Source organism: Notechis scutatus, chromosome 4, assembly GCF_049901735.1.
Source record: "Notechis scutatus isolate UNSWTSFEM ecotype Mainland chromosome 4, rNotScu1.2, whole genome shotgun sequence".
NCBI lineage: Eukaryota > Metazoa > Chordata > Lepidosauria > Squamata > Elapidae > Notechis > Notechis scutatus.
In genome coordinates, this window is record NC_142012.1 from 72,580,432 (window position 1) to 72,592,626 (window position 12,195).

Genomic DNA, 12,195 nt, shown 5'->3' on the forward strand with positions numbered 1-12,195 from the left:
TCATAAAATTCTTGTAGAGAAGATGATAAGAACGGGCTAGATTGTGCTACCATTACATGGGTACAAAAGTGGCTGACTGAATGCCCCTCCACCAATTAATTCAAATGGCCCTGTGTCAAAATTGAGAGAAATGTCAATTGGTGTATGGATTTCCATTCTTATACTTCCACTCTTGAACATATTTATAAATAACTTGAATGAGTGGTTAGAAAATATCAAATTTGCAGACTACACAAACATTTGAAATTATAAAGATTCAGGAGGATATTGACAAGCTGGAACAATCAACAATGATCAGCAAAATTAATTTTGCCAGGGATAAAGTTCAACACTGGAATAGTTTTGTTTTTTTTAAACCAAGTATGCCTGCAGAATATGGGCTTTGATACACTTGAAAATGACCTGGACTACAAGCTAAATATGAATCAATAGTGTGATGCTGCTAAGCTGCTAAGAAGAACATGCAATTATACAGTAGTGTCAAGATCAAAAGAACATGCATTTTTTCTCTTTATATATGTGTATATACAAATCTTTCTTTGTTCTCTGTGTGTATGTGTGATTTTGTGTGTGTGAGAGAGGTGGATTTAACTTGCAATGCATTCAGAAAGTATTCAGACCCCTATCACATCTGTCAATTTTGTTATGTCTGATTCTACACTTGTTGAAATTCATTTCTTTCTCATTAATCTACACTTAGTACCTCACAATGACAAAGTGAAAACAGAAGCTTAGAAATATCTGTAAATTTATTAAAAAGAAAACTGAAATGTCACATTGGCATAAGTATTCAGGCCCTTTGCAATAACACTTGAAATTTAGCTGAGGAGCCTCCCGTGTCTCTTGATCACTGCTGGCATGTTTTTACATCTTGATTAAAATCCACCTGCGGTAAATTAAATTGATTGGCATGGTTTGGAAGCCACACATCTCTCTATAGAAGGCCTCACAATGCATACTGTAGCACAGGGTGGGCAAACTACGGCCCGCGGGCCACATCCGGCCCGTTGGTCTTTTTAATCCGGCCCGCCGAAGATTGGTACAGAATTAAGGTTTGATGTGAATGATTGAATGATTGCATTCATTTGATTTTGACTTGTAATGACAGGCATTTCGACACCAGGTAGCGCATTAGGCGCAGTGACTTGATTTTGAGGAGATTTTGCAGTTTTTATATGTATCGTATCTTGTGCTGACCCGGCCCGTCTGTCAAATTTTAAAAGTCAATGAGGCCCCGAGCCAAAAAGTTTGCCCACCCCTGCTGTAGCAGATCAAAAGCCATGAGGTCAAAGGAACTGCCTGCAGAGCTCAGAGACAGGATTATTGCAAGGCTGATCTGGGGAAAGCTACAATAAAATTTCTGCTGCACAGTGGCTTCCATAATTCTCAAATGGAAGAAGTTTGGGACAACTAGAACTCCTCCAAGAGCTGGTCACAGGGTCAAACTGAGCAATTGGGGGAGAAGGGCCTTAGCAAGAGAGGTGACCAAGAACCCAAAGGCCACTCTGAGAAGTGTAGAGATGGGACAGAGTTCCAAAAGGAACTGCAGCCCTCCACCAATCTGGGCTTTATGACAGAGTGACTAGACAGAAGCCTGTCCTCAGTGCAAAATACAAGAAAGCCTGCTTGGAGTTTGCAAAAAAGCACTTGAAGGACTCTCGGACTGTTAGGAACAAGATTCTCTGGTCCGATGAAACTAAGATTGAACTGTTTGGCCTCAATTCTAAACTTTATGTCTGGAGGAAACCAGGCACTGCTCATCACCTGCCCAATATGCCCAACTGTGAAGCATGGTGGTGGAAGCATCATGTTATGGGGGTGTTTTTCAACAGCAGGGGACTGGGAGATTGGTCAGGGTTGAAGGAAAGCTGAATGGAGCAAAGTACAGCCTCAATGAAAAACTTTTGCACAGTGCTCAGGATCACTTTCTAACATGACAACAATCCTAAGCACACAGCCAAAACAGCACAGGAGTAACTTAGGGACAACTCTGTGAATGTCCTAGAGTGCCCCAGACAGAGCCCTAACGTAAACTCTATTGAACATCTTCAGGAGGGACCTGAAAATGACTGTCCATTGACGGTTGCCATCCAACCTGACTGAGCTTGAGAGAATTTGCAAGAAAGAATGGCAGAAAATCCCCCCGTCCAGATGTGCAAAGCTAGTGCCATATCCCAAAAGACTTGAGGCTGTAACTGCTGCCAAGAGTGCTTCAATAAAGAAAGTATCGAATGAAGGATCTGAATACTTATGTCAATGTGATATTTCTGGGTTTTTTTCTTTTTAATAAATTTACAGACATTTCTAAGATTCTAAATAGTTCATGAAAGCTGCTAATGACACAGATACAGATACTTATCCCGAACTAATGCCCACTTTAAGCCATAGAAACAAACAACAGAAAGAACTGAAGGAGTAGCTATTGTTTAAAGATTTCACAGAAAACTTTGGCACGCATAATTTCTGTGCAGTAATATGTGTGCCCTCTTATTTTTGAATCTATCTATCTATCTATCTATTTTTGAATCTACAGTTTCCCAATTATATTGTCACTTCCCAGCTGGATCCATACTGTAGATACTAACCCTGCATCAAAGTGTAAAAAGATCTGAGTAAAATAATTAGGTTTCTAATAACAGGGGAAACTTATTGTTCAATGCTTCTTTCCAGATCAGGCCCAATTCAGATCTGGAGAATGGCAGATTTTTTTTAGTCTACCTTGTAGTTTGGGTCATGTTGCCGCCCGGTGGTGGGTGGCAGGTGGGTGGCGGTTGTACAGGTTGCTGTTGCTGCATGCGATCCTGAAGGCTCCGCTCTTTTCGGACATAGATTTGCAGCTTCTTATCGATTAGAGCTCTGCTCTGAGTGCTAGAGCTGACATCATGCATGGCAAGTCTTAGTTTAGCTAAAAAGCAAAAGAAAACATAGCAGAAACAAAAGCAAAACTCGGGGAAGGAGAGAAAGAAGTAATGATGCAGCAAAAAAATAAAAAGGAAACATGCAAATACTGCCATGAAAAAGTTCACAAGGATGCATTTCTTCCCAATAAGGCACATTCATATTAGCTACATGTCCAAACAAGTTAATGAGAAATAAAATAGTAAAATTAAGCAAGATTTTGAATGGTTTTTTTTAATGAAATGCCCTTGGTGACTTAAGTCACTGTAACCCTCATGTAACTAACCATTTAAATCCAAATACTTTTCTCTAGTCCCAGTTAGCTGAAACCCAATAATAGGCAGCCAGGTGAGACATTTGCTGGCAAGCTTTCATGAAGTCTGCTTTTGCTTTCTTGTTTTGTTAATCCATTATAGAAGATTTCTAGAAACAAATGCTGTTAATAATCCAAAGCCAGTTTGTCTGCAACCTTGCTAACCAGCAAGAAGAGAATGGAAGATGGGAAGGAGAATTAGCCAATCAAAAATATGAGATATGAAAATAAAAAAAATGCAGCAGCACAAATTCCCAAAAGTTACAGCACATATTTAAACAATGACCCCTCCTTTTCCTCATCTTCTTGATATTTCAACGACTGTATACATTTTTATTTTTGTATGTTTGAGCAACTTCATGCTTTATTAAATTTTTTTGATAAACTAGTTTCCGAACTCAGAAAATTATGTGCAGGAAAAAATGCAGGAAAGCATAATTAGCAGAATAGGTAGCATCGAGAATTCATCTGCCCTGCTCACCTTTCAACAGAAGGAACCCCAATAATAAAAAAAGAATAGTATTTTCTGATATTACAAGGAAGAAATAACAAAAAAATCAGAAAAAGACATCTTTTACATCGCTCCCTTTCTGAATGTTAGTTTGCATTAAACCGTTAATTCTGTTAACTTGGGTTATGTTAATACCGTGTTTCTCACAAAATAAGGCTGGGCCTTATTTTTTTGGGAGCCCCGAAAAAACGGCTAGGCCGTCTTTTCGGGGGTGACTTAATCCCCCCCTTACATCCTCGGGCAGGAGGGCGGCGACGGCTTCGATGTTGACCTCGGCGTTGGTGGGGCACTTCGTATCGGGAGACCTTTCGCCACCGTTGCTTTCCCTTCTCCCCGTGCTGCCGTGGCATTTAGAGCAACGCCGTGTTTGACGCAGCCACACGCGGCCAGCCAGGCCGCCTCCCTGCAACAAGAGCCCGGCGGAGACACTTGGCTTCAGGTGTTCCTGTCGCCGCCTTCCCTTCGCCTTTGAAGGCAAACCCAATTCTTTTAAAAGCGACACCCTGCTACCAGTATGACAAAGCCTCCTCTGCCCGAGAAGGCAGCCCAACCCCACGTGAGGAGGCAAATCTCCCGGGGCCGCAGTGCAGGATCGGCCTGCCCTGGGAGAAGTGCCCAGCAGCCATCCCTGCCTGGCGCTGGGCAGCGCGTAAAGAGCTTCACCTGGGGTGCCCAGCGCAGCTGACAGGCGGGCCATCCTGCCTGGCGGTGGAGCTCTTGCCAAGGCAGCGAGCGCCTCCCCGCCAGGCCCTCCGCTCATCCCGCCAGGGCCACGCCAGAGCCATGGGGGCTGGACAGAGCCAGGAAAGCAAGCTGCGGGTGTGCACCCGCCTGCCAAGTGAAAGATCCGGGCTGACCCGAGCTTGGCTTCCTTCCCAAGTCCCTCTAGCCCGAACCCGAAGGGGCCACCAGGAGAGGCTGCCCGAGGCAGTGATAGCGCCCACCCGTCCGCGGACAGGGAGGCTGTCAGCCTCAAGATATCTTCACCCCTAACTATCAAGATATCTTCACCCCTAACTATTGCTTATTTGTTGCTATGCTCTTTTTCTCTCTTTCGGCTGTCATGAAACGGTGGGAGGGGGGGAGTCTTGGAGGGGAAGAAGGCAGGAGGTGTTTTGCATTCCTTTGCTGGGTTAAGAAAGGGAGGGGGGATTCTTTGTTTTAACTTTCCATTTCTTTGCTAGCCTGTGTCCTTTTTCTGCGCAGCTGCGAACTTTTATCAAAATATGTCAAGGTCACTGACAGTAGCCTCATCATCACCTGGAGATGACCACATGATCCTATTCAGAAGTTTTAATTGGAAGAATCATTTGATCTTTGGAGGGGGGGAGCAATTATATCCCTTTGAATATGCATTTTACCCGCCAATATCTCAGTTTCGGAATTGATTCTGTTGCTACCATTCAATTTCCAGTAAAAGAATAATTCTGCTCTACACCATGGAGTCTGAGTATTTCTTTCTTGGGATTTAGAAGGAGCACAGTCTGACAGAGGCAAGGTGACGACAGCGCTGCTTCCCTGGCCGGCAGGTCCAGTGGAGAGAGCCCAAAGCTGCCCGTCCTTTCCACCCCTCGCCCAGCCCGTCCCTGTCCCCATGCATCTCCAAATGCGCCAGCAGCTCAAAACTCTGCATTGGGCAGAGGCGCTCACTTGGCGGGGCTCAGCTCGGAGGAGGCCGCGGCGCAGGCCGTCGCCTTGCCTCCCTGTCCACGGATGGGTGGGTGCTATCACTGCCTCACGTGGCCTCTCCCGGTGGCCCCTTCGGGTTTGGGCTGGAGGGACTTGGGAAGGAAGCCAAGCTCGGGTGGGCCCGGATCTTTCGCTTGGCAGGTGGGTGTGCACCTGCGGCTCGCTTTCCCAGTTCTGCCCAGCCTGCACGGCTCTGGCGCAGCCCTGGCGGGATGAGCGGAGGGCCCGGCGGGGAGGCGCCCGCTGCCTTGGCGAGAGCTCCGCCGCCGGGCAGGAGGGTTCACCTGTCAGCTGCACTGGGCGCCCCAGGTGAAGCTCTTCACGCTCTGCCCGGCGTCAGGCAGGGATGGCGGCTGGGCGCTTCTCCCAGGGCGGGCCGATCCTGCGCTGCGGCCCCAGGAGATTCGCCTCCCCACGTGGTGTTAGGCTGCCCTCTCGGGCAGGGGAGGCTTTGTCGTACCGGTAGTAGGGCGTCATTTTTAAAAGAATTGGGTTTGCCTTCAAAGGCGAAGGGAAGGCAGCGACAGGAGCGCCTGAAGCCGAGTGTCTCTGCCAGGCTCAGGTTGCAGGGAGGAGCCCTGGCTGGCCGCGTGTGGCTGCGGCATTGCTCTAAATGAGAAGGGAAAGCAATGGTGGCGGAAGGTCTCCCGATATGAAGTGCCCCACCAACGGCGAAGTCAACACAGGCAGCACCATATCCGGGTATGCAACAGAAGTACTTCCTAACAGCAAGTCCCCCCGCCATTCACCCCCATTTCGCATGTTTAATATAGGCCTTAATTTGGGGGGGAGGGGCTTAATTTGATTTTATGCCTATAAAACATGCTGGGACTTCCTATTGGGAGAGGCCGTATTGTTGGAGAAACACAGTAGATATTAGTAAACTGTACAAAATAGAGTAAGCTGAAGCAATTAATAAATACTTACATATAGCTTCATTGCAGAGAGCCAAAGCTGCAGCACAATCTCCCTTCTGCTCTTGATGCAGTGACTCTTGGAAGACTGAATCTGCCTCTTGTATAGGCCTCTCAAAGCCACCAGTCCTCCCTGCAAGGGCAGCATTCTTGGTTTCCATTCCAGACTTCTTTCCCTCTTCATCTAAACAGCCACCTCCCATACCCACCCTTCTGGGTGACCAGACTTTTTTCTAATATTCATATTGCAGATCACATATCCTGAACTTTAGTTCTTTGAAACCTCTGGAACCAATGCTAGAAATATGTATCAGAAGCAAAGACATGTATAATGTTAAAATAATGTTCTAGGTCCCTTTTCTAAGCTGGGATATTGCAAGCACCAGCAGCAATTTATTTATTGAGAGGTACACCAAAGAGAGGCACACTCGTGTAGCAGCTACGGAGAAAATGGGGTACAGACACGGGTTGGATTAAAACCGGTTCGGACTGGTTCTATAGAACTAAGTTGTTATGATTCTGCGCAGTTCGGAGAACCAGCAAATCATGCCCCTGGCTAGCTCCCTCCCTCTCTGTCCCCCCCCCAGTCAGTCCTTATCACACATGCGCAACACTGTGTGCATGCCCGACATCGCTGACTGCATTCTTCCCAGCCCTGTCACTCCTTAAGGTGGTTCTTTTTCTTCCCCTCCCGACGATCAGCTGTTCCTATGATCAGCTGTTCCAGGATTCCCCTCGCTTACTTACTGCTTTGCCCAGGAACCTTCCTGGGCCCCAGGGAAGCTTCCTGGGAGCAAAAACGCCCCTCCCAGGAGGCTTACCTGAGGCCCAGAAGGCCCCAAAACGGAGCGGGGTGGGGTGCTGTGCATCCCACCCAGGCTCCATTTTTTCCTTCCTAAGCCCCAAGGAAGCCATCTGGGAGCAACCCCCCAGGGCTTCCCTGAGGTCGAGAAGGCCCCAAAAGAGAGTGCTGCATGCCCCCCCCCATGCTCTCTCTTTTTCCTTCCTGAGCACCAGGGAAGTCTTCTGGGAGCAAAGCGCCCCCCAGGAGGCTTCCCTGCGGCCCAGAAGGCCCCCAAATGGGGGGGTTACTGCCCCCCAAAAGCCACACCCACCCAGTCACATGGCCACGCCCACCTTTCCATGCCCACAGACCCGGTTGTTACAAAATTGTATTCCTTCCCCTGGGTACAGAGACTTGTTTTATAAGGGGGACTGGTCCTTGGTATGGGCTTGAGGTGTGTGGTGTATGTGCTGCTTCTAGTGCATGACTCAGTCAATTTCCTGATAGCTTGCCCTATTCTGCTATTGTCAGTTGATAGCTTAGCAGAGATGCAATGTAGCAATCTGTTGTTACAATGTACCTCCCAGAATTTCCAATTTCAGTGGATCATGGATTTGTGTTAATGGTTAAGGGATAGGTGAGACAGCGAGAGAAATAGTTAATTTGGAATAAAAAATATCCTATGATTACTATTGATTATTAAAATAAAATTCTTTCCACAATAACAAGGGAAGTTATACAGCATAGAGGGCTGGAACTGGGTCTTATTAACCTGCTAATGAAACCCAGTTTTACAAATCAATTTAATAATGAGCTGCAGTACACACAGAATACTTGGAAATTAAATCCTATGAAAAATGATTAAAAGAAAAGGGCCAGAGAGGACTAAAAAGAGTCATGGGAGCAGCCTTTCAATATTTGAAGACCATCACAAGCAAGAGGGTATGGATTTATTCTTCATTGGTATGGAGCCTAGGATAAGAACCAGTGAATGGAAGCTTTGTAGAGAAAAATCGAAACCTGAAATAAGAAGGAATTTCTTGACTGTTACAGCTATGTATTAAGTAGTGGAACAGCTTGCTTCCTGAAGTTGTGATGGCTCATCACGGAAGGCTTCAAATAAAGACTGGATAAGCCTTTGCTGTGATAGTCTAATTATTACTGCCTTATACAAGGGGTTGAACTATAAGACTTCTAAGGTCTCTTTCAATCCCATGATTTCTAAGCGGCATCTATATTAGATAAGGTTTGAATATGTTATTAAAATTTTTACAAATTTTTAAATTTAAATCTAAATTAGAAATGTATTTTTTTCTTGGTGGTATGCTCCTGCTTTAAATTATGCTGACTTTTGATGATATTATTTATTCTTCTGAAAGTTCAGTGTTTCCCAATACATTTGTACTGAGTAAATCATTAGGCAATTGGAGAATGAATGAATGTTTTTTTTTAATTTTAACTTCTTTGTAATGTCCTATGGTATTCTTTTGAGAGCCATTGAAATGGAAGGCTAGGCAAAGGATTATCCTTTGCATTCTTATTGTTAAGAAAGTTTCTCCAATGTTTACTTCAATATTGAAAAAATAAATTTATGGTCCCAATTAATCAGTAGATTGAAAACCTGTGATATATAAACACGATGCTTACAGAAGTATATTAAATATAGAATAGAATAGAGCTGGAAGGGACCTTGAAGGTCTTCTAGCCCAGTCCCCTGCACAACCAAGAAAACCTATACTATTTCAGATGTGACTGTCTAATCTTCTTAAAAACCTCCAGTGATGGAGCTTTCACGATTTCTGAAGGCAAGCTTGTTCCACTGTTATCCTCACTGTTGTCCGCATTGTTCTCACTGTTAAGAAGTTTCTCCTTAATTCCAGGTTGTTTCTCTCTTTGGTTAGTTTCCAATCATGGTTTCTTGCCCTGCCCTCTGGTGCTTTGTAGAATTTGATCCCCTCTTCTTTGTGGCAGCCCCTCAAATGCTTGAATACCACTATCATGTCATCCCTAATTCTTTTCTTTATATTAGCCAAACCCAAATCCTGCAGCCATTCTTCTTATGTTTTAGTCTCCAGGCCTTTGATCATCTAATGGATAATTCCAACAAAACTCTGTAACTATTGAATAAATTTTACATGCATATCTACATATATAAGAAGCCTTTGTATATAGTTGCTACTATTTTATTTTGAATTGGGTTTTTCTTTTGTCTTTTTTATTCTACTAGGGCTTTTTTTGCCTCGATTTATTAAATAATGCCAAAAAACGATTCTTTACAAAAAAAATTTTTTTTTACAGTTCATATGTTTTTCTTTCTGAATGCATAGCAGATTAGTATGCTTTCTATTGTAATTTTTCCAAGCCCATATTATCTGATACACATATTACCTTGAGTTTGCAGTTCATCCAGATCCATGAATCTGCTTGGGTGGGGATTAAAGCCCAAGGCTGCCTCTAGTTCCTTTTCCTGCTTCCTCTGGAAGTCTTGCTCCTGGACCTTTCTTGCTACTTCTTCTTGTAATTCATCTAGTTCACTCTTGGAAGAAACAAATATCTCCCCACCTTTAGAGGTGTGAAAAACCCAAAATGTTTCATCTTATTAAGCATTATTTAATTACTACATTCTTTAAATTTATTGTTTTCTGTGCTTCTTATAAGGCTAGTTTTCTTAAATGAACTGTAGCTAATAGAAATTTTGAGTCAAACAATAGCTTCCAATGAAAGGTTTATCAAGGAAGTAAAAATAGTTTATAGAATGTCTTCTGGGTTAGGTTTACAATGGTTGTAGATTCAGCCATACAGTATTTTTGTGGGTGCAGTACCTAATATCATCTGCTGCTGTTTGTGTTGCTTCTTTCTCATATAAAAAGCTCAAAATTCTATTGGCATTTGTCATAAGGGAATTGATGTAGTTCCCCACTCATTTTGCCTCAGTTTTCCCAGCTACAGGTAGTTGTTTATGACTATTTATTTAACCACCTTTACGACAGTGCTGAAAAAAGTGACAAAGACCAATCCTCACACTTACAATTGTCACAGCATCCCTATGGGCATGTGATCAAAATTTGGGCACTTGCATATATTTACTATGTTTGCAGCATCTTGGGGAAACAATTTGCCAGGGGCTTCTGACAAGCAAAGTTGGGGGAAGCTGGATTCACTTAATGACCATATACTTATTGATCGTGATGATTCGTTTAACGACTATGGCAAAAATTTCATAAAATCAGATGTAACTCACTTAGCAATTGCGTGTTAGCAGTGGAAGTTATGGTCCTAATAGTGGCTGTAAATAAGTGGTACGGATTACCTGTATATTTTGGTGGTTTGCAATTATTTGAACTACCTAGGGTTTAAAGTCCACTTTCATAAAGTATGGTCTTATGAGTAGTTTTACTAATGATATTGGTAGTTTCCTAGTGATTACTAGCATAGTCTAACTTTTTCTTGCTGGCACACACTGAGTTTATATTGGGCTATCCACAATACATTCAAGGTCCCTTTCCTGGTCAGATGCCATCTTTGAACACAGGACAATGACCTAGGAAAAAGAGGAAATTACAATATGATCCAGGTATTGCAAGTATTTGGAGAATGACACCTTACCATTACCAAAAGAGTATTTATTTTTTCTCCTGCAGGTTGTAGACGAGGCAGACTCTACTTCCAAGATGCTACTGCTATGTGATTTTGGAATATTATGCCAGGCAGGAATAATATCTCCAGTTCGTTTGATATCCCTTTAAAAAGAAAAAAAATCCTTTATTTTCTCATGAAACACTTTCACTTTTCTTTGTAAAGTAGCAGTAAAAGTCCTAAGTTTACTACTGAATTACATTATTTTGAAAAATTAAACATTTGCATCATAATCCTATATGTATTTTTTCAAAAGCAAGGTGACTAAGACTTTTGGATGTATAATAGATATATGATTAAATAATTAATTATCCCTTCCTTTCAGTGGCTGGGAGCTTACAAAAACACTATTCTTATCCACAATGAATGCCAACTGGAACTCCTGTCAACCAGGGTGTCAGCTAGCATGCTGCTTGCTGACATAGAAAAGGGGGGAGGGATCAATGGGGATCAATTCTTCCCCAAACCCCAAAAACTTTAACCTTAGACTGTCTACTATTAACCTCACCCCTTTCCTAAGAGGTCTGTAGGGGGCGTGCATAAGCGCACCAACGTGCCTACCGTCCCTGTCCTATTGTTTCTCTTATTCTTCTTTTATTTTTCTTATATGTACCCATTTCATGTATTCACAACTATGTATACACTTATACTTATTATCTTGTAAACAATTGGCAAATCAAATAAAAAATAAATAAATAAATAAATAAATGGATAATTTTTCATTGTAGCTTTTGAACTACGGCCTGGATTTCACTTATCTCCCAAGGCCATGTCTATTAGCTCTGGTATGCAGTAGCCTCTGGTTGCCTAGCTACAGCCTCTAGTTGCCTAGTTACAAGGGGGTTGGGCTGTACAGTTTATTTCAAGTTACTGTTTCCCTGCGCTTTGCCTCAGAACTTGCCTGGAATTTGTTGCTTTCCTAGTAAAAGTAATTTCTCTAAATCTTTTTTAAAAATAAACTTTATTAAAGATTAAAAAGAAAAATATGTACAATACATAGAATACAACCTTTCATTACAAACAAAATCAATATACAAATACATAACAAATAAACATAAAAAACATTTATGTTTCTAATCAACTAAGACGGTGTGATCTTTTATTGAAAACAATTTTATTAATATTCAGTTCCTGATTTTGGTAAATGTTCTTAATCTAACCACTTCATTTTTCAAATTCTTATCTTTTAATTCCCTGGTTTTTTATCCTTAATCCACTTGTGCCATTTTTCCCAACCTGTACTATGTCTTGAATCTTCCTTATCCCTAAGTTTTTGTGTAAGTAGGTCCATTTCAGCGCAGTCAAGAACTTTCTGAATAATCAATTTTTTTGTTGGCATTTGGTCACCCTTCCAGCATTGTGCCAACACAATTCTTGCTGCCATAATTATATGGAGAATTAAATATTTCATTTCTTTTGCATAGTCCTCTTTTAACATTCCCAACAAAAA

The 12,195-nt window shown here is 42.6% G+C and overlaps 1 protein-coding gene and 1 long non-coding RNA gene across 3 annotated transcripts in view; one reads left to right on the forward strand and one right to left on the reverse strand.

Moving 5' to 3' along the window:
• Positions 1-12,195, reverse strand: part of USP54 (ubiquitin specific peptidase 54) — a 153,725-nt gene that overhangs the window by 15,464 nt on the left and 126,066 nt on the right. For both annotated transcript variants that reach the window (XM_087963735.1, XM_087963736.1), the window contains exons 15-18: positions 10,716-10,849; positions 9,498-9,671; positions 6,339-6,458; positions 2,719-2,905 (exon numbers count right to left, since the gene is read on the reverse strand). In XM_087963735.1, coding sequence (XP_087819861.1) covers positions 2,719-2,905; positions 6,339-6,458; positions 9,498-9,671; positions 10,716-10,849 — 615 coding nt within the window. The remainder of the gene's footprint in view (positions 1-2,718; positions 2,906-6,338; positions 6,459-9,497; positions 9,672-10,715; positions 10,850-12,195) is intronic.
• Positions 1-12,195, forward strand: part of LOC148130779 (uncharacterized) — a 201,150-nt gene that overhangs the window by 5,515 nt on the left and 183,440 nt on the right. The gene's annotated exons all lie outside the window — the stretch shown is intronic.